Here is a 21,807-nt window from a genome sequence, read left to right as displayed (position 1 = left end):
AATGGCCTCCTCCTGTCCCTGTGTAACAGGCTTGAGGAGGGGCTGAATGGTCTCCTCCTGTTCCTGTGTAACAGGCTCGAGGAGAGGGGCTGAATGGCCTCCTCCTGTTCCTGTGTAACAAGCTTGAGGAGCTGAGCGGCCTCAACAATAACACCAACATCTTGCCTTTATTCAGCAGTGTAAAGACAGTCAAATGCCAGGGGAGAAGGTTTTAAAGAGCGTCTTAAAGGAGGGGAGAAAGAGGGAGAGAGAGGTGGCGTGGTTCAGGGAGGGAATTCCAGAGCTTGGGGCCCCAGGCAGCTGAAGGCGTGGCAGCCGATGGTGGAGCGATGGGAATCGGGAGGATGCGAGAGAGGCCGGAATTGGAGGAGTGCAGAGATCTCAGAGGGTTGTAGGAGCTGGCAGAGGTTACAGAGATAGGCAGGGTCAAAGGGACAGGAGGAGGTTACAGGGATAGGGAGAGTTGTAGGGACTGGAGCAGGTTACAGAGATAGGGAGGGGTGTAGGGGGCTGGAGCAGGTTACAGAGATAGGGAGGGGTGTAGGGACTGGAGGAGGTGACAGAGATAGGGAGGGTTGTAGGGGCTGGAGGAGGTTAAAGAGATAGGGAGGGTTGTAGGGGGCTGGAGGAGGTGACAGAGATAGGGAGGGGTGTAGGGACTGGAGGAGGTTACAGAGATAGGGAGGGTTGTAGGGGTTGCAGGAGGTTACAGAGATAGGGAGGGGTATAGGGACTGGAGCAGGTTACAGAGATAGGGAGGGTTGTAGGGGCTGGAGGAGATTACAGAGATAGGGAGGGTTGTAGGGGGCTGGAGGAGGTTACAGAGATAGGGAGGGTTGTAGGGGTTGGAGGAGGTTACAGAGATAGGGAGGGTTGTAGGGAGTGGAGGAGTTGACAGAGATAGGGAGGGTTGTAGGGGTGGAGGAGGTGACAGAGATAGGGAGGGTTGTAGGGGGCTGGAGGAGGTTGCAGAGATAGGGAGGGGTGTAGGGGCTGAGGGATGTTACAGAAATAGGGAGGGTTGTAGGGGCTGGAGGAGCTTACAGAGATAGGGAGGGTTGTAGGGGTTGGAGGAGATTACAGAGGTAGGGAGGGTTGTAGGGGCTGGAGGAGGTTACATAGATAGGGAGGGTTGTAGGGGCTGGAGGAGGTTACAGAGATAGGAAGGGTTGTAGGAGATTACAGAGATAGGGAGGGTTGTAGGGGTTGGAGGAGGTTACAGAGATAGGGAGGGTTGTAGGGGCTAGAGGATGTTACAGAGATAGGGAGGGGTGTAGGGACTGGAGCAGGTTACAGAGATAGGGAGGGTTGTAGGGGCTGGAGGAGATTACAGAGATAGGGAGGGTTGTAGGGGGCTGGAGGAGGTTACAGAGATAGGGAGAGTTGTAGGGGCTGGAGGAGGTTACAGAGACAGGGAGGGTTGTAGGGGCTGTAGGAGGTGACAGAGATAGGGAGGGTTGTAGGGACTGGAGGAGCTGACAGAGATAGGGAGGGTTGTAGGGGTTGGAGGAGGTTACAGAGATAGGGAGGGTTGTAGGGAGTGGAGGAGTTGACAGAGATAGGGAGGGTTGTAGGGGTGGAGGAGGTGACAGAGATAGGGAGGGTTGTAGGGGTTGGAGGAGGTTACAGAGATAGGGAGGGTTGTAGGGGCTGGAGGAGGTTACAGAGATAGGAAGGGTTGTAGGGGACTGGAGGAGGTTACAGAGATAGGGAGGGTTGTAGGGGTTGGAGGAGGTTACAGAGATAGGGAGGGTTGTAGGGGCTGGAGGAGGTTACAGAGATAGAGAGGGATGTAGGGGCTGGAGGAGGTTACAGAGATAGGGAGGGTTGTAGGGGCTGGAGGAGGTTACAGAGATAGGGAGGGTTGTAGGAGCTGGAGGAGGTTACAGAGATAGGGAGGGGTGTAGGGACTGGAGGAGGTTACAGAGAAAGGGTTGTAGGGGCTGGAGGAGGTTACAGAGATAGGGAGGGATGTAGGGACTGGAGGAGGTGACAGAGATAGGGAGGGTTGTAGGGGCTGGAGGAGATTGCAGAGATAGGGAGGGGTGTAGGGGACTGGAGTAGATTACAGAGATAGGGAGGGGTGTAGGGACTGGTGGAGGTTACAGAAATAGGGAGGGGTGTAGGGACTGGAGGAGGTTACAGAGATAGGGACGGTTGTAGGGGCTGGAGTAGGTTACAGAGATAGGGAGGGTTGTAGGGGCTGGAGGAGGTTACAGAGATAGGGAGGGGTGTAGCGGCTGGAGGGGGTTACAGAGATAGGGAAGGATGTAGGGGCTGGAGGAGGTTACAGAGATAGGGAGGGATGTAGGGGCTGGAGGAGGTTAAAGAGATAGGGAGGGTAGTAAGGGTTGGAGGAGATTACAGAGGTCGGGAGGGTTGTAGGGGCTGGAGGAGGTTAAAGAGATAGGGAGGGTAGTAAGGGTTGGAGGAGATTACAGAGGTAGGGAGGGGTGTAGGGACTGGTGGAGGTTACAGAGATGGCGGGAGGCGGGTGTTGAGGAGGGATTTGAAGACAAGGGTGAGAATTTTAAGATGAGTGCGGCACAATTCTTCCAGCGAAAGCTCCAGCGCTCGTGACCTGGACAACCTGGCATTGTCCACCTAAACCACCCGCTACCGTGTGTTTGGCTGGTTTGTAGTGGGGAGGAGGCGAGGGTGACGGGGAGGGGGAGGGGGAAGGGTATGGCGGGGGGGGGGGGGGGGGGGGGGGGGGGGGGGGATACTTGTGGCGAGAGGTCCTGATCTGGTCCAGATTCCCACCCACCCACAAGCCGGTCTCCTCCTCCTCTTCCTCGTTTGGACTCTCTGGGTTGGGAAGTGGGAGAAAGGTCCACATCTCTGTTGAGGTTCTGTTTCTGCTGCTGCTGTCTCTGGGGTTGTTTTGGGTGCGGCCTATGTCCTGTTTGCTGTGACCCTTTCCAGCTGGAGCCTATTACTCACCCTCTTTTCTTTATATCTCTTTTGCATCCTATCGTTTTTTGTCCTCCACCCCTGTCCACCCCTGGCTCTGTCCAAATCGCATCAGGTGATGCACTGGCATAATAAGGTACCTCTCTCTTCCCGCTGCCCCCCCTCCCTGAACACCCTGTTATCCCGCTCTCCCCTCCCACTCCCCTAACCCCGCTGTGACTTTATTTTGTAAAGGCTGTGAGGCTAAAGCGGTGTGTGTGTGTGTGTGTGTTGTCTGGCCCAGGGCTGTTGCGAATCATCACTGCCTGCTTTTCTCTTTTCTATTGCACCCCTCCTCCCCATTCCCATGCCCGCTCCAATGTGACACTGCGGCACTCCCTCGGCGCTGACCCTCCCACAGCGTGGCACTCCCTCAGCACTGACCCTCCGACAGCGCGGCGCTCCCTCAGCACTGACCCTCCGACAGTGCGGCACTCCCTCAGCACTGACCCTCCCACAGTGTGTTGCTCCCTCAGCACTGACCCTCCGTCAGTGCGGCACTCCCTCAGTACTGACCCTCCGACAGTGCGGCACTCCCTTAGCGCGGCACTCCCTCAGCACTGACCCTCCGTCAGTGCGGCACTCCCTCAGTACTGACCCTCCGACAGTGCGGCACTCCCTTAGCGCGGCACTCCCTCAGCACTGACCCTCCGACAGCGCGGCGCTCCCTCAGCGCTGAACCTCACACAGTGCGGCGCTCCGACAGCACTGACCCTCCCACACTGCGGCGCTCCCTCAGCGCTGACCCTCTGACAGTGCGGCGCTCCCTCAGCGCTGACCCTCCCACAGTGCGGTGCTCCCTCATCGCTGACCCTCCGACAGTGCGGCGCTCCCTCAGCACTGACCCTCCCACAGTGCGGCGCTCCCTCGGCGCTGACCGTCCCACAATGTGGCGCTCCCTCGGTGCTGACCCTCCACAGTGCGGCTCTCCCTCAGCGCTGACCCTCCGACAGTGCGGCGCTCCCTCAGCACTGACCCTCTGACAGCGCGGCGCTCCCTCAGCGCTGACCCTGACAGTGCGGCTCTCCCTCAGCGCTGACCCTCTGACAGTGCGCCACTCTCTCATCAGTGACCCTCCAACACTGCGGCGCTCCCTCAGCGCTGACCCTCCCACACTGCGGCACTCCCTCAGTACTGACCCTCCGACAGCGCGGTGCTCCCTCAGCGCTGACTCTCCAACAGTGCGGCGCTCCCCCAGCGCCAACCCTCCGACAGTGCGGCGCTCCCTCAGCGCCGACCCTCCGACAGTGCGGCGCTCCCTCAGCGCTGACCCTCCGACAGTGCGGCGCTCCCTCAGCGCTGACCCTCCAACAGTGCGGCGCTCCCTCAGCGCTGACCCTCCGACAGTGCGGCGCTCCCTCAGCACTGACCCTCCCACAGTGCGGCTCTCCCTCAGCGCTGACCCTCCGACAGTGCGGCACTCCCTCAGCGCTGACCCTCCGACAGTGCGGCGCTCCCTCAGCGCTGACCCTCCGACAGTGCGGCGCTCCCTCAGCGCCGACCCTCCAACAGTGCAGCGCTCCCTCAGCGCTGACCCTTCCGACAGTGCGGCGCTCCCTCAGCGCCGACCCTCCGACAGTGCGGCGCTCCCTCAGCGCCGACCCTCCGACAGTGCGGCGCTCCCTCAGCGCCGACCCTCCGACAGTGCGGCGCTCCCTCAGCGCCGACCCTCCCACAGTGCGGCGCTCCCTCAGCGCCGACCCTCCCACAGTGCGGCGCTCCCTCAGCGCTGACCCTCCGACAGTGCGGCGCTCCCTCAGCACTGACCCTCCCACAGTGCGGCTCTCCCTCAGCGCTGACCCTTGGGCACGTCAGCCTGGATTCTTCGGGCTTAGGTCTCTGGCTAACACTGAGGCGGAACCCCACCCCTGATAGCTGCGCAGAGTCCCCTCTTGCACGGAGTGATTCACCACCTCAAGGACTCGGCTAGGACACCCGCTCTTGCAGCGGCCACACTTGTACAATGGGCTTCGTCCATTTCACAGGGGGGAGGAATCTCGAGACCAAGTGGCGGCTCCCAGGGGTTATTGGCCTGGAGGAGCTCACAGAGATTGGAATGGGGCTCGTCCAGCCTGAAACCACCCCAATAATAACCATTATCGCCCTGACACTGACGGACCTCACCGCCGCACCGATGGGCCTCGCTCCACAGAGACGTTGTGGTCATCTTCCCTCATCGGTCTTCTGTTCCTTGACCTCAACACTGAGCTCCCGCGCACCCTGTGTCCCTCGCAGAGGCAACCTCCATGGGGGCGGTCAGAAGAAGCCATTCACAGCTCACGTTGGGTTCGGGGGGAAATCCAGTTGACGCCTAGAATCGGCTGCTGTCTCCAACTCCAGTTTGCTATCTTCCCCCAACCACACCCCCCCGCACCGCCGCCCCCCACCCCAACCCTATTTCCCCTTCCTTACTACAGCGCGTTGACCCAGTTTCGCTTTGACCCGGACACGGTCCAAAGCTCTTGGATCTGTTGACCTGCATGGCATGACCCTCTGTTGGCTGAGGTGCGATGCTGGAGCTGCTCGGTGCCTTGGCTTGGATTTGAGGCCGAAAGCTCGGTTCCTCCTGGTCGGTCAGTCAGCGAGCGAGCAGGGGAGGCAGCGCCTGGGGTCCCCTGCAACGCGTGTTGTCTCCCCCCCCCACCACCGCCCCATCTCTCTCTATCTCTGGTCTCCGCAGCCTGCAAAGATTTGGGATTCAACCACCCTTCCCATGGGAAATGGGATGTCATTCTGGTAATTCTACACTGTGTTCCCTCCAAGGCCAATATGTTGTTCCTCAGGTGTGGGGCCTGGAGCTGCTCACAGTGACTCCAGGGGTGATCTATTCTCGCTCTTCTATTGAAAACTGATACCTCTAGAATATCTTAAATACTCATTTTTTTTATCCCTTCCTCCTGCAAGATCTCTCCATTCACCTCTTGAAGACACCCAGCACAGCACCTCCAGTGTTTTTCCACATGCGAGGCTACGGGGTGAGGGACAGACATAGGCTGTTCGACAGCCCGTACGCCCGGCATAGTCCCAGAGGGGTGAACGGGCGGCTGGGGAGGAGATGGGGAGGTACTGGGTCCCAATCCGACCCAGCTATCGTGGCTCGGTTCCCATTTTTATCGGTCTCGCCTCTCCCCGAGGTGACCTTGCGACTTGCCAACAATCCTGATCGGAATCCTAGTACAGTCACAGCCCCCAGAGAGAGAGAGAGAGAGAGAGAGAGAGGCCATTCAGCCTGTCGCATCCGTGCTGGCCCTCTGCGAGAAGAGCTGGCCCAACGCCACACCACGCACCCCACCACCACCACCCGCTCCCCTTCCCCATCTCCCCCACCTCCCCGCCACAGCTCCTCTGCAGATAACAATCCAATACTTGGGAGGGGGGGGGGTGGGGGGCAGGTTGGCGTGAAAGGGCCTGAACGATTTCTCTCAAACCCTCCTCCGCGCAACCCCCCCCACGCCCCCCCCAACCCCCCGAAACTTGTCCGATGCCGACCGAGAGAACGGCAGTGGCAGTGACGTTAGCGAGGTGGGGTCCTGAACCAGGCTGCGACAGGACCCATGACCAAGAGCTGGTGAACGGTGTCCCGCGGGAGGCTGTGACTGACACCGGCAGGCGTGACCTTGACCGTGACCGAGAGTGACCGTCCTTGCCTTGTCTGGCGTTGAGATGTGATCGGGTGAATGACCGCCTTGAGTAGCGAGCAAGGAGCTGATATGTGGCACGGCTTTGGCAAGGTGCAAATTCAACTGGCTGCTTCCCCTTGTGGGCGCTCTCCCTTTTGACATGCTGTCTGAAAACAATATCAAGCTCAACTTTCCGCTCCCCCCCTCCAGACTGCTTTGCGTGGGAAATTCTGTTGGTGAGCTTGTGAGTGTTGTGAAGTTTGTTTACTCTCCCTGCTATCCCTGGTTATGAGCTCCGTGCTTGTTTCTGCATTGAATCCCTGCTTGCCGTTCATTCAGTTATCTCTGTTTCATGTGGACATGCTTCAATCCTGTTTTGCTTTTAAACGCTGTTCGTATCTGTATTATAAATTTGACATCAGAACGTGCTACCTGTCGTTAATGCATATGTAAACACGTCACGCTGTAATTATACCCTCCCGCCACCGGTGGCACTGTAGAACTTCAGTGGCGCTTCTCCTGGCTGCTCAGCTTGTGCTGCAGAGAAACGTCTCCACTCCAGCTCCAATTACCAATAACAACATACAAATTTCATGAACAAGTACAGAACATAACCAGGAAGGCTAACAGAATGTTAGCCTTTCTATCTGCAGGACTAGAATACCTGTGGGGCGGTGGGGGTGGGGGTGGAGGTGGGGGTGGGCGGGCGCAGTGGTGGGCCGGGTGTAGTAGTCCCGCTGCAGCTATACAAAGCCCCGGGTTAGACCACCCCTGGAGTCACTGTGAGCAGTTCCGGGCCCCACACCCGAGGAAGGAGATGTTGGCGTTGGAGGGAGCGCAGTGTAGAATTACCAGAGTGATGGTTGGACTCCCAAGGTTTAAGCTACAAGGAGAGATTAGACACAAACTGGGTGGGGGTGTATTCTCTGGAATTTAAAAGGTTAAGGGGGGTGATTCAATCAAAGTTTATGAGATATTAAGGGGATCGGAGAGGGGTCAATAGAGAGAAACTATTCCCCCTGGTTGGGGAGTCTAGGACAAGGTCTGAAAATTCGAGCCAGACTTTTCCAGAGTGAAATTAGGAAACACTTCGACACGCAAAAGGGTGGGAGAAGTTTGGAACTCTCTCCCGCAAACGGCAATCGATGCCGGATCGATGTGTTTTAAACCTGAGGATGAGCGATTTTTGTTAGTCAAAGGGATACGGGGTGAAGGTTGGGTAGATGGAGTTAGGTCACAGATCAGCCGTGGTCTCGTTGGATGGGGTGGAACAGGATCGAGGGGCTGAATGGCCTCCTCCTGTTCCTAAAACGCACACATTCTATAATCACAAGGAGAGACTGTGGAAGTTTATATCTTAGGGGACCCGAAGTGCACCAACATGTAGACCTAGCTGGGTTGGTATCTCCCTTCCTGCTCACCTCACTTCAACTGGAGACCAAACTTGGTTCTGTCAGCGGAGGGTGCTCTTTCCCAGCAGCACCGCCCCTCCCCCAACCATGAATAGTTCAGCCCCTCTCTGGCATTGCTCACGGATAGAGCAGCTTTACAAAAGGGAAGAGGCTACCGCATGGGGTGTGTGGTTGCGCTGCTCAGGCAGCATCACGCCTCCCTGGCGCGTCTCTCCCAAGACATTTCCGGGAACGTGCGCAATCCTGGCGGATTTGTTTTATTGATCACGTGCTCCCCGGGAGGGTGGGTGGTGGCGGGGGGGGGGGGCAGTTTCCAGGATTTTGACCCAGCGAAGGTGAAGGAATGACCGACACGTTTCCCAAGTCGGGATGGTACGTGTGCGAGGCTTGGGAAGGGAACTTGAAGGTGCTGCTGTTCCCGTGCGTCTCCCCGCCCCTGTTCTTTCAATTTGGTGGGGGGGGTGGGGGTTCGAGAAGGAGGGCGGCTGCAGGCTTACGAGTGAGGGAAGGGTCTTGGTTCGAGGGGGCGGGAAACCAGTGAGTGGTTAGATGTAAAAACGGGAAAATGTTGGAGACACTCGGAGGGTCAGGCAGTGTCCATTGGGGGGCTGGTGGGCAGCGGGTGGGGTGAGAAAAGCAACAAATGGCATTTTGGGAAAGTTGGAGATGTAACCGACTTTAAGAAAGCCCCAAAGCCACGGCGTAGGGGTGGGGGCGGAGGGGAAGAAGAGGACAAAAGGGGGATGTTCTGAGACAGAGTGCAGGGGGAGGAGAGATGGAATGATAAAACAGTCGCTGGGTAGTACAGAACTTGAATACCACTGAAAAGAGAGACACGTGGCTGAAGCTTCTTGTCCCTGACTCATCGGGACAAGCGCAAGAATGCCGCTGGTTTCAAACTCTCACAACGATTTGTACCACAGGGAGGAAAGGGTGCTGACTGGCTGGCCGGCCGAATCCGATTGGCTGAGGCATTGCCGTGGGGAAAGCACCGAGGAAGTCTTCGCAGGAAGCTATATACCTTCACACGCAGGGACCTGTTCTCTGCAAGCAAAAGAAACACGTTCAAGCCTTGCGCCTCTTTTACAATGCCCCGGGACCTTGGGGAGCCTAAGCCTCCCCGTGGCAATATCTCGGCCATTCTGAGTCCGCTTTGCCAACCAGCTGGTGCCCTTTTCTCTTGCGGTGTAAATTGTTGTGAGAGTTTGAGATTTGGCATTCTTGGCGTCTGCCCTGACAAGCGCGGGGTGGTGAAAAAGCTTTGGCCACGTGTCTCTCTCTCTTTTGTCAGTAACTTTCGAACATCGAAGGCGGGCGGATGAGTGAAGGAACTGAAGAGAGGTCCGGGGAAGGGGTAAGTGGCGACGGCAGATGGGATGGGCGATTTAGCGCGCGGAACTGTCGAACCCGGAAGGCTCGCAAAAGCGGCCGAGGTTTTCGGGAGCGTAACGGAGCCATTGATCAAACGACTGCCTTTCTCTCCTCCCCGAAACATCTTGATGCCCGGCCACACCCCCACCCCCTCCCCCACTCCCCACTCCCCTCTCCCCACCCCACCCCCCACTCCCCACGACCTCCCCGGTGGCTCTCGTAGCTGGTTCGTGACAATGCAGATCTTCGCTGTGAGCTTCCAAAGCTGGAGAAGCGACTTCGGGCTACGGCTGAGAGAGTCAAGGCGCTGGAGGGTGCACTGAAGGAGGCCAAGGAAGGGGCCATGAAGGACCGCAGGCGCTACCAGCTGGAGGTCGACCGCATCAAGGAGGTCGTGCGCTCCAAGAACATGCCAAGGCGATCGCACTCCGCCCAGATCGGTAAGCGTGCCCGCCCCTTCCCACCGCCCCGCCGAAACTTGGGCTGATGTGGGGGGTCACGTCACACGCCCAATTTGCGGGGCACTGTAGGACATTCTGTAGGATCCGGGCGACCACAGCAAAAGGAATTGGGAAGGCAGATCGGGCTGGAGTATATAAACCATGTGAGACTCGCTCCAACTGTACCGCACCCGGAGGCCCCGTGTACAGTCCCGGCCTCCTCACTTAAGGGAGGGGGGAACGTACTGGCATCGGGGGCCGTTCGGAGAAGGTTCGCTCGGCTGATCCCTGGGACGAAGGGGGGTTTGTCTCACGGGGAAAGGTTGAGCAGGTTGGACCCTGGACCCGTTGGGAGTTTAGAAGAACGAGAGGTGATCTTATTGAAACAGATCAGATTCTGAGAGGAGGGGGGAGCTTGACAGGGTGGATCCTGAGAGTATGTTCCCCCCCTCCCCTCCTCGTGGGGGAATCTAGAACGGGGGGGGGGGGGTGGGCAGGAAGGGGGGCACAGTTTCAGAATAAGGGGTCTCCCATTGAAGACGGAGATGAGGAGGAATTTCTTCCCTCAGAGGGTGGTCAGTCTGTGGAATTCTCTCCCCCACCCCACAGAGATCAGCGGAGGCCGGGTCAGTGGATATATCCGAGGGCGAGTTAGACAGGTTTCTGATCGACGAGGGGGGTCGAGGGTTATGGGGGAACAGGCAGGAGGGTGTAATTGAGACCAAGATCGGATGACCTGTTGAACAGCAGCGCAGGCCCGAAGCCTAACGCCCTGCTCCTGTTCGTATCTCTTAACCCGTTATTTTAATTGGACGTGTCTTTTTTTTCAATTGTATCCCACCTGACACGGCTAGCCTTCCATGATGGTGAGCCAGAGAGAACAGGGGCCGTCCCAGAGTGGGTCCACAACGTTCGGTGTTGGGACCACCGCTGTTTCTCTCGACAGCGTCGAAGGGCGGGCTCGATTTCTTCACTCGTCCGCTCTTGGGGTGCGGGCGGCGCTGGCATGGCCAACATTGATTGCCTGTTCCATTCCCTAATTGCCCCCCCACCCCCCACCTTGAGAAGGGGTGTCGAGCCACGTCCTTGAGTGCAAGCGAGTGCCCCTCCGAAATGGTCCGGAGGGGCAGTAAAGGTTCGGCCACATCGCTCTGTGTGTGTGTGTGTGTGTGTGTGTGTCGGGTGGGGGGGGAGAGTCTGGAGTCACGTGTAGGGCCAGACTGGGGTAAGGACGGCAGGTTCCCCTCCCCTAAAGGGGACGTTAACGAACCAGACGGGTCTGCACGACAATCGATGATCGTTGTCACGGTCACCGTGACTGAGACTCGCTCTCGATTCCGGGGTTTTATTAACTGAACTTAAATTCCACCGGCGGCCGGGGTGGGATCTGAACCCGTGTCCCCGGAGTATCGGCCCGGGGCCTCTGGGTCAATAGTCCAGGCGATCCCAAATTGGGGGACACCTTTCGCCACCCCAAGACGTCCCAGAGCATTTCAGGCCAACAGAGTATCTTCTTTTCCAAACGTATCGTATTATAGGAAAGGCAGCAGCCAATTTCCACACAGCAAGATCCCACAAATAGCGACGCGGTAATGAGGGGTGAATACTGACTGCCCTACCCCCCCTCCCCACCACCCCCCCCGACCCTGGGAAGCAGGAGAATGCCTCCTCCCCACCACTGAGAGTAGAGAGGGAGAGACTGTTTCCAGCGGCGGGAGGGTCGGTAACCAGAGGGGGACACAGATTGAAGAGAATCGGTAACAGAACCAGAGGGTGGGGGGTTGAGGGTGGGAGATGAGGAGAATTATTTTTTATAAACACAGCGAGTTGTTGTGATCTGGAAGGCGCTGCCTGAAAGAGCGGTGGAAGCAGATTCAATAGGAACTTTCCAAAGGGTGGGGGGGCGGAGGGGGGGGGAATCGGATAAATACTGGAAGGGGGAAAATTTGCAGGGATATGGGTGGGCGGGGAGGAGGGGAAGAGTGGATACTAGTTGGATAGGTTTTTACAAAGGGCTGGCAAAGGCAAGACGGGCAGAATGGCCTCCTCCTGCCCTGTGTACAGCACTGGTCTCCTTATTTAAGGGAGGGTGTAAACGCGTTGGAAGCCGTTCAGAAAAGGTTTAGCCAGACTGACGCCTGGAATGGGCGGGGTTGTCTCATCAGGAAAGGTCGGACAGGCTGGGCTTGTATCCGCTGGAGTTTAGAAGAGTGAGAGGCGGCTCGAACGAAACCTATAAGATCCTGAGGGGGGTCTCGACAGGGTGGGTGCGGAGAAGATGTTTCCTCTTGTGGGAGAATCTGGAACGAGGTGGGGGGGAAGGGGGTCACTGTTTAAAAATAAGGGGGGTCGCCCATTGAGGACAGAGACGAGGAGAAATGTTTTCTCTCTCCGAGGAGGGAGGGGGGGTGGGGGTGACTCTCTGGAACTCTCTTCCTCGAAAGGCGGTGGGAGCAGAGCCTCTGAATGTTTGTAAGGCCGAGGTGGATGGATTCCTGATTGACAAGGTGGGTGGTCTCCGCCTCCTGCTGCTAATCTCGCCCGCCCGCGTGCTGACCCCTGCGAACTTGTCTTCCAGCCAAGCCTGTCCGTCCGGGCCAGCAACCTTCCTCCTCCCCGGTCAGCACCCATGGCAGCCGCCACTCAGACTCCTGCGCCTACAGCAACACCCTGTTCCAGTCCTGCCACCCGACAATGTACATGTCCGGCCTGTCGGAGCGTTCCAGAGACAAATAGTAAGTGTCTGCCGGCGGCGGCGGTGGGTTGGGGGTTCGGTGTACGGGGTGGTGGGGTGCGGGAATGGGGTGGGGAGACGCTCCTCGGTGTGTCGGGGGTGGGGGGAGGTTTTATTTCAATGAGCGCTAGCCGGGGTGGGGGGGGGGTGGGGGGGGCGGAATTTGATTGGTGATGGTCCCTTTAATGATCCTCGAGCTGCTGCTGTGTCCGTGTATTAAACAACGCTGCCCGCGGCGATGCCCCACAAAGTCAAGCTGCTGGTGAGCTCCGCGCGTGCTGGGCGCCGGATGCTGGCTGGAAGCAGCACCCCCGTGACCCTTCACCCTACTCCGCCCCCACCCCCCCCACCCCCAACCCCCACCTCCTGATGCTGCAGCGCTGACCCTCCGACAACGCGGCTCTCGCTCAGCGCTGACCCTCCAACAGTGCGGCTCTCCCTCAGCGCTGACCCTCTGACAGTGCGGCTCTCCCTCAGCCCTGACCCTCCGACAGTGCGGCTCTCCCTCGGCGCTGACCCTCCGACAGCGCGGCACTCCCTCGGCGCTGACCCTCCGACAGTGCGGTGCTCCCTCAGCGCTGACCCTCTGACAGTGCGGCGCTCCCTCAGCGTTGACCCTCCGACAGTGCGGCACTCTCTCAGCACTGACCCTCCGACAGTGCGGCTCTCCCTTAGCACTGACCCTCCGAAGTGTGGCTCTCCCTCAGCGCTGACCCTCTGACAGTGCGGCTCTCCCTTAGCGCTGACCCTCCGACAGTGCGGCACTCCCTCAGCGCTGACCCTCCGACAGTGCGGTGCTCCCTCAGTGCTCACCCTCCGACAGTGCGGTGCTCCCTCGGCGCTGACCCTCTGACAGTGCGGCGCTCCCTCAGCGCTGACCCTCTGACAGTGCGGCTGTCCCTCAGCACTGACCCTCTGACAGTGCGGCACTCCCTCAGCGCTGACCCTCCGACAGCGCGGCTCTCCCTCAGCACTGACCCTCCAACAGTGCGGCACTCCCTTGGCGCTGACCCTCCGACAGTGCGGTGCTCCCTCGGCACTGACCCTCCGACAGTGCGGCGCTCCCTCAGCACTGACCCTCCGACAGTGCGGCGCTCCCTCAGCACTGACCCTCCGACAGCGCGGCGCTCCCTCAGCGCTGACCCTCTGACAGCGCGGCTCTCCCTCAGCGCTGACTGTCCGACAGTGCGGCACTCCGTCAGCACTGACCCTCCCACAGTGCGGTGCTCCCTCAGCACTGACCCTCCGACTGTGCAGTGCTTAACCCCCAGCAACGCAGCGCTCCACCAGTATTAGCGCTGGAATGTTGACCTGGATTATGGGACTCGGCGGGGGGTGGGGTGCGTTTGCGTGTTGATGCCTGCGTATGCGCGATGCGTGGATCGGGCACTGTGCTGAGGCTCTGTTCTCTCTCTCTCTCCTTTTCCAGCTCTCTGACTGGAAGTTGCTCCAGCGGAACGATGTCCCCCGGAGATAGCTTCAGTCTGTACCCAAGACAGATCGTGGACAACGGTGAGCGGCTCTCCGGAACCGACTTCCTGGGGCTCAGCGCTCCTGCCCGCCTCATGACTCGCGTAATTCCTGCTCGCTAGAGAGAGGGCGAATGTAAAACGCAGGCTGCTGGCAGGTGGTGCGCAAAAAAATACAAGCTTGGCGTAAAACGCAGGCTAGCGCAGGTTACCCCCGACCCCACCAGGTGTAGAAGCGTTAAGCGCTGGCGCATAAACCACATGCTGAGAGGATGTGTCCCCTCAGAGGGTAGCGGGGGGGGTGGTGGTGTGTGGGGGGAGGTGAATCTAGAATGAACGAGGGAGGGGGGCACAGTTTCAGAATAAGGCGTCTCCCATTGAAGACGGAGACGAGGAGGAATTTCTTCCCTCAGAGGGTGGTCAGTCTGTGGAATTCTCTCCCCCTCGCCCCCACCCCCATCCAGAGAGCAGCGGAGGACGGGTCAGTGAATATATCCGAGGCCGAGTTAGATGGGTTTCTGATCGACGAGGGGGGTGGTTGAGGGTTATGAGGGTAGGGGGGAACAGGCAGGAAGGTGGAGCTGAAGCCACACAGTCAGAACAGCCACAACGTTATTGAATCGGGGACCAGGGTCCAGGTGCCAAATGGGCTCTTCCTGCTCCTATTTCTCATCATCTTAATGTCTGTCACAGGACCTCCATCAGGATTGCATTAAACGCAGGCTAGCGCAGGTCACCCGGCAGTATATGTGTAAAACGCAGGCTACACTGGACCCCCAGGCAGATGTGTAAAACGCAGGCTGCACTGGAACCCCAGACAGATGTGTAAAATGCAGGCTACACTGGAACCCCAGACAGATGTGTAAAATGCAGGCTACACTGGAACCCCAGGAGGATGTGTAAAATGCAGGCGACACTGGAATCCCAGGAGGATGTGTAAAACACAGGCTACACTGGAACCCCAGACAGATGTGTAAAATGCAGGCTATACTGCACTCCCAGGCAGATGTGTAAAACACAAGCTACACTGCACCCCCAGCAGATGTGTAAAACGCAGGCTACACTGCACCCCCAGCAGATGTGTAAAACACAGGCTACACTGGAACCCCCAGGCAGATGTGTAAAACGCAGGCTACACTGGACTCCCCAGGAGGATGTGTAAAACGCAGGTGACACTGGAACCCCAGGAGGATGTGTAAAACACAGGCTATACTGAACCCCCAGCAGATGTGTAAAACGCAGCCTACACTGGAACCCCCAGGCAGATGTGTAAAACGCAGGCTACACTGGAACACCCAGGCAGATGTGTAAAACGCAGGCTACACTGAAACCCCAGCAGATGTGTAAAACGCAGGCTACACTGGAACCCCAAGAGGATGTGTAAAACGCATGTGACACTGGAACCCCAAGAGGATGTGTAAAACCCAGGTGACACTGGAACCCCAGGAGGATGTGTAAAACACAGGTTGCACTGGAATCCTAGGAGGATGTGTAAAACACAGGCTACACTGGAACCCCAGCAGATGTGTAAAACGCAGGCTACACTGGACCCCCAGGCAGATGTGTAAAATGCAGGCTACACTGGAACCCCAGGCAGATGTGTAAAATGCAGGCTACACTGGAACCCCAGGCAGATGTGGAAAGCACAGGCTACACTGCACCCCAAGAGGATGTGTAAAACACAGGCTATATTTGACCCCCAGGAGGATGTGTAAAACGCAGGCTGCACTGGAACCCCAGGAGGATGTGCAAAACACAGGCTACACTGGACCCCAGGCAAATGTGTAAAACACAGGCTACACTGGAATCCCAGGAGGATGTGTAAAACGCAGGCTGCACTGGAACTCCAGGAGGATGTGTAAAACACAGGCTACACTGGACACCCAGGTGGGTGTGTAAAATGCAGGCGACACTGGAACCCCAGGCAGATATGTAAAACGCAGGCCACACTGGCACCCCAGGAGGATGTGCAAAACACAGGCTACACTGGAACCCCAGGAGGTTGTGTAAAACACAGGCTGCACTGGAACCCCAGGAGGATGTGTAAAACACAGGCTGCACTGGAACCCCAGGAGGATGTGTAAAACGCAGGATACACTGGACCCCAAGGAGGATGTGTAAAACACAGGTTGCACTGGAACCCCAGGAGATGTGCAAAACTTAGGCTACACTGGAACCCTGGGAGGATGTGTACAACTCAGGCTACACTGGAACCCCAGGAGGATGTGTAAAACGCAGGCTACACTGGAACCCCAGGAGGATGTGTAAAACGCAGGCTACACTGGAACCCCAGGAGGATGTGTAAAACATAGGCTACACTCGACTTCCAGGCAGGTGTGTAAAACGCAGGTTACACCGGAACCCTAAGAGGATGTGTAAAACACAGGTTTCACTGGACCCCCAGGCGGGTGTGTAAGACACAGGCGAGCGCTGGACTCCCGACAGAAGGTGCAAAAAGCGCAGGCTAGCATGGGCTCCCCAGCGGGTGTGCAGAACGCAGGCCAGCGAAGGACACCCTGGCAGGCGCCTGCGGTTTTTTTTTAAAAGAAAAGAGAAACGGCTAAATCACGAAATGTATAAAACGCAGAAAGTTTAGGATTACCAGCGGGAGGAGCCATAAAATGCAGGCCAGCACAGGGTCCTTGGCAAGAGCTGAATAAATGACGGGCTAGCTCAGGCCCCTCTCCCCTCCGGCCAGACCCACACAGGCCTGCGTGAAACACACCCGGCAGCAGAGGTGTGAACCGGTCTCCTGCAGCTTAGGGACTATCATCCGCTTGGTTTGCTGACTACTCTCTGCCTTTCTCCTTCTTTCCCTCTCTCTCTCCCTCTCTTTCTCTCTCTCTCTCTCTCTCTCTCCGTTCCTCCCTCTCTCTCTCATACACAGGCAACGAAACTGACATCAACGATAACAGGTGAGCCAGTTCTTCAGCACAGTAGTGTCCCCGCGGCTCTCTCTCGGCGCCACCTGAACGCTTGGCCATGCTTTCCAAACGGGTGGTTCCTGTCTTTTTTTTAAAGAAAGGGACTGGGTTTATCACTGGGCGTTCTCCCAAATCCTACAATGTAAACCCCTGGAATACCGGGCAGGCAGAATTGAAACCCCAGACCCCAAAAATACTGAACACCCTAGCACCCGACAGTGGGACATCAGAGTGGAGATTTCCCCATGTTTTCTTGATGGGGACGGTGTAGAGGGAGCTTTACTCTGTATCTAACCCCGTGCTGTACCTGTCCTGGGATTGTTTGATGGGGACGGTGTAGAGGGAGCTTTACTCTGTATCTAACCCCGTGCTGTACCTGTCCTGGGAGTGTTTGATGGGGGCGGTGTAGAGGGAGATTTACTCTGTATCTAACCCCGTGCTGTACCTATCCTGGGAGTGTTTGATGGGGACAATGTACAGGGAGCTTTACTCTGTATCTAACCCCGTGCTGTACCTGTCCTGGGAGTGTTTGATGGGGACAGTGTAGAGGGAGCTTTACTCTGTATCTAATCCCTGTGCTATACCTGTCCTGGGAGTGTTTGATGGGGACAGTGTCGAGGGAGATTTACTCTGTATCTAACCCCGTGCTGTACCTGTCCTGGGAGTATTTGATGGGGACAGTGTCGAGGGAGATTTACTCTGTATCTAACCCCGTGCTGTACCTGTCCTGGGAGTATTTGATGGGGACAGTGTCGAGGGAGATTTACTCTGTATCTAACCCCGTGCTGTACCTGTCCTGGGAGTGTTTGATGGGGACAGTGTAGAGGGAGCTTTACTCTATATCTAACCCTGTGCTGTACCTGTCCTGGGAGTGTTTGATAGGGACGGTGTAGAGGGAGCTTCACTCTGTATCTAACCCTGTGCGTACCTGCCCTGGGAGTGTTTGATGGGGACGGTGTAGAGGGAACTTCACTCTGTATCTAACCCCGTGCTGTACCTGTCCTGGGAGTGTTTGATGGGGACAGTGTAGAGGGATTTTCACTCTGTGTCTCACCTCAAATGCCTGTATGTCCCAGTACCAGGGTTGAGGGGGCTTCAATTCACTTGGAGAGACTGGAGTAGCTGGGATTGTTCTCCTTAGAGCAGAGAAGGTTAAGAGAGGGTGGGGGGGGAGATTGAATCGAGGCGTTCAAAATCACGAAGGGGGGGGTGGTTTGGGGTAGAGTAGAGAGGGAGAGACTGTTTCCAGTAGTGGGAGGGTCGTTAACCAGAGGGGGACACAGATTGAAGAGAATTGGTAACAGAACCAGAGGGTGGGGGGTGGGTTTGGGTAGAGTAGAGAGGGAGAGACTGTTTCCAGTGGTGGGAGGGTCAGTAACCAGAGGGGGACACAGATTGAAGAGAATCGGTAACAGAACCAGAGGGTGGGGGGGGTGTGGGGGGGAGATGAGGAGAGTTATTTTTTATAAACACAGCCAGTTGTTGTGATCTGGAAGGCGCTGCCTGAAAGGGCAGTGGAAGCAGATTCAATAGGAACTGTCCAAAGAGGGGAGGAGGGAGTTGGATAAATACCTGAAGGGGAAAGATTAGCAGGGATATTTGGTGGCGGGTGCTGGGGGGGGTGCGGGGGGGGTTTGTTGGGAAAGAACCAGAGGGTGAGGGGACGGGGCAGGGCAGGGTAGAGTGGGGACTGACTGAATAGATCTTTCAAAAGAGCCGGCACCGGGACGACGGGCCGAATGGCTGTAACCCTCCACACTTCTCTGCTTGCAGAAGCGAGTCGCACTGCAGTTGTGAAGCCAAGGAAAAGTCAAAACTCTACGTCTTCCAGCAGGAGACAGCAGCCAGCTAATGGCCAGGCTTCGAGTGCAGGTACCTGCATATCCCCCCCTGGCTGGCGTCCACTCATCCACCCCCCCCTGCTCCCCAGCTCTGGCTCCCGCTGCCCGATCGTCACCCCCCCCCCCCCACCCACCAACCACCCCCCCCCCCCCCCCCCCCCCCCCCACCCCCCCAACGGACATGGAGGGCTGAGAAGCAAGGCCGGAATGCACAGACTGAGCTTGTGTTCCCCCGGAATTCTCGGAAGATTATTGTGAGCAATTTTGGGCCCCGTATCTCAGGAAGGATAGGGTCCAGAGGAGGTTCACGAGAACGATCCCAGGAATGAAGGGTTTAACATATGAAGAACGTACTCGATGGAGTTTAGAAGGATGAGGTGGGGGGGATCGGATTGAAACTTACAGAATACGGAAAGGCCTGGATAGAGTGGGACGTGGGGAAGATGTTTCCATTAGTAGCAGAGACTAGGACCCGAGGGCACAGCCTCAGAGTAAAGGGAAGACCTTTTAGAACAGAGATGAGGAGAAACTTCTTTAGCCAGAGAGTGGTGAATCTATGGAATTCATTGCCACAGAAGGCAGTGGAGGCCGGGTCATTGAGTGTATTTAAGACCGAGATAGATAGGTTCTTGATTGGTAAGGGGATCAAAGGTTACGGGGAGAAGGCGGGAGAACGGGGTTGAGAAACTTATCAGCCGTGATTGAATGGCGAAGCAGACTCGATGGGCTGAATGGCCTAATTTCTGCCCCTATGTCTTATGGTCTTATTAAGGGGAAGGCTCAATCCAGGTCCTCAATATGTTGGGGGGGGAACTGATAGGATCGATTGAGGGAAACCATTCCTGCAGGTTGGGCAGGGTGGGGGGTGGTGGGGGGGGTCTAGGACTTGGCTGGGAGGGGCGGGGCTGAGTGTAAAAATTCGAGCCAGACCCTTTCTAGAGTGAAATTAGAAAGCCTTTTGACAGGCAAAGCGTGGGAGAGGTTTGGAACTCTCTTCCGCAAATGGCAATCGATGCCGGGTCGATTTATTTTAGACTTGAGATTGATAGATTCTTGTTGGCCGAAGGTACAAAGTGGGATGGGGAAAGCAGGGAGCGAGGTAACGGATCAGCCGTGATCTCATTGGATGGTGGACCAGAGAGGTGTGTCCAGTTTGGGTCCCCTTACTTAAGGGAGGGGGGAACGTACTGGCATTGGGGGCCGTTCGGAGAAGGTTAGCTCGGCTGATCCCTGGGACGAAGGGGGGTTTGTCTCATGGGGAAAGGTTGAGCAGGTTGGGCCCTGGACCCATTGGGAGTTTAGGAGAACGAGAGGTGATCTTATTGAAACAGATCAGATTCTGAGAGGAGGGGGGAAGCTTGACAGGGTGGATGCTGAGAGGATGTTTCCCCCTCCCCCTCGTGGGGGGAATCTAGAACGAGGGAGGAGGGGGCACAGTTTCAGAATAAGGGGTCTCCCATTGAAGACGGAGACGAGGAGGAATTTCTTCCCTCAGGGGGTGGTCAGTCTGTGGAATTCTCTCTCCCCCCCCCCACAGAGAGCAGCGGAGGTCGGGTCAGTGAATATATTCGAGGCCGAGTTAGACGGGTTTCTGATCGACGAGGGGGTCGAGGGTTATGGGGGAGGAGGGACAGGAAAGTTAAGTTAGGGCCAGAATCAGATCAGCCATGATCATATTGAATGGGGGAGCAGGCTCGAGGGGCAGAGTGGCCTCCTCCTGCTCCTATTTCTTATGTTAACAGGCTTGTGGTTCAGTAGCCTCCTCCTGTTCCTTTAGGAGTTTATGGAGGGAATTCAGAGCTCAAGGCCCTATGCAGATGAAGGCACGGCCGCAAATGGTGCAGCGATGGGAATCGGGTGGGGGGGGGGGGGGTGGCGATGTGAGAGAGGACAGAATTGGAGGAGCGCAGATATATCGGAGGGTGATAGGGGCTGGAGGAGGTTACAGAGATAGGGAGGGTTATAGGGGCTGGAGGAGGTTACAGAGATAAGGAGGGTTGTAGGGGCTGGAAGAGGTTACAGAGATAGGGAGGGTTGTAGGGGCTGGAGGAGGTTACAGAGATAGGGAGGGGTGTAGGGGCTGGAGGAGGTTACAGAGATAAGGAGGGTTGTAGGGGCTGGAAGAGGTTACAGAGATAGGGAGGGTTGTAGGGGCTGGAGGAGGTTACAGAGATAGGGAGGGTTGTCGTGGCTGGAGGAGGTTACAGAGATAGGGAGGGTTGTAGGGGCTGAAGGAGGTTACAGAGAGAGGGAGGGTTGGAGGGGCTGGAGGAGGTTACAGAGATAGGGAGGGGTGTAGGGACTGGAGGAGGTTACAGAGATAGGGAGGGTTGTAGGGACTGGAGGAGGTTACAGAGATAGGGAGGGTGGAAGGACTGGAGGAGGTTCCAGAGATAGGGAGGGTTGTAGGGGCAGGAGGAGGTTACAGAGATAGAGAGGGTTTTAGGGGCTGGAGGAGGTGACAGAGATAGTGAGGGTTGTAGGGGCTGCAGGAGGTTAGAGAGATAGGGAGGGTTGTAGGGGTCTGGAGGAGGTGACAGATATAGGGAGGGGTGTAGGGGCTGGAGGTTTCAGAGATAGGGAGGGCTGTAGGGGCTGGAGGAGGTTACACAGATAGGGAGGGTGGTAGGGGGCTGGAGGAGTTACAGAGATTGGGAGGGTTGTAGGGGGCTGGAGGAGGTTGCAGAGATAGGGAGGGGTGTAGGGGCTCGGAGGAGGCTACAGAGATATGGTGGGTTGTAGGGGCTGGAGGAGGTTACAGAAATAGGGAGTGTTGTAGGGGGTGGAGGAGGTTACAGAGATAGGGAGGGTTGTAGGGGCTGGAGGAGGTTACAGAGATAGGGAGGGGTGTAGGGGCTGGAGGAGGTTACAGATATAGGGAGGGTTGTAGGGGGCTGGAGGAGGTTACAGAGATAGGGAGGTTTGTAGGGGCTGGAGGAGGTTACAGAGATAGGGAGGGTTGTAGGGGCTGGAGGAGGATACAGAGATAGGGAGGGTTGTAGGGGCTGGAGGAGGTTACAGAGATAGGGAGGGGTGTAGGGGCT

General features: G+C 57.2%; 1 protein-coding gene across 1 annotated transcript in view; it reads left to right on the top strand.

Annotated features, from left to right (window-relative positions):
- kif5ab (kinesin family member 5A, b) overlaps positions 1-21,807 on the top strand; it is a 239,515-nt gene that overhangs the window by 198,964 nt on the left and 18,744 nt on the right. The window contains exons 23-26 of the mRNA XM_041180288.1: positions 9,579-9,795; positions 12,374-12,530; positions 13,959-14,041; positions 18,696-18,794. Of these exons, the coding sequence (XP_041036222.1) occupies positions 9,579-9,795; positions 12,374-12,530; positions 13,959-14,041; positions 18,696-18,794 (556 nt within the window). The remainder of the gene's footprint in view (positions 1-9,578; positions 9,796-12,373; positions 12,531-13,958; positions 14,042-18,695; positions 18,795-21,807) is intronic.

The sequence above is a fragment of the Carcharodon carcharias genome, chromosome X (genome assembly GCF_017639515.1).
Source record: "Carcharodon carcharias isolate sCarCar2 chromosome X, sCarCar2.pri, whole genome shotgun sequence".
NCBI classification, from domain to species: domain Eukaryota; kingdom Metazoa; phylum Chordata; class Chondrichthyes; order Lamniformes; family Lamnidae; genus Carcharodon; species Carcharodon carcharias.
This window is presented reverse-complemented; position numbering and strand designations above follow the sequence as displayed.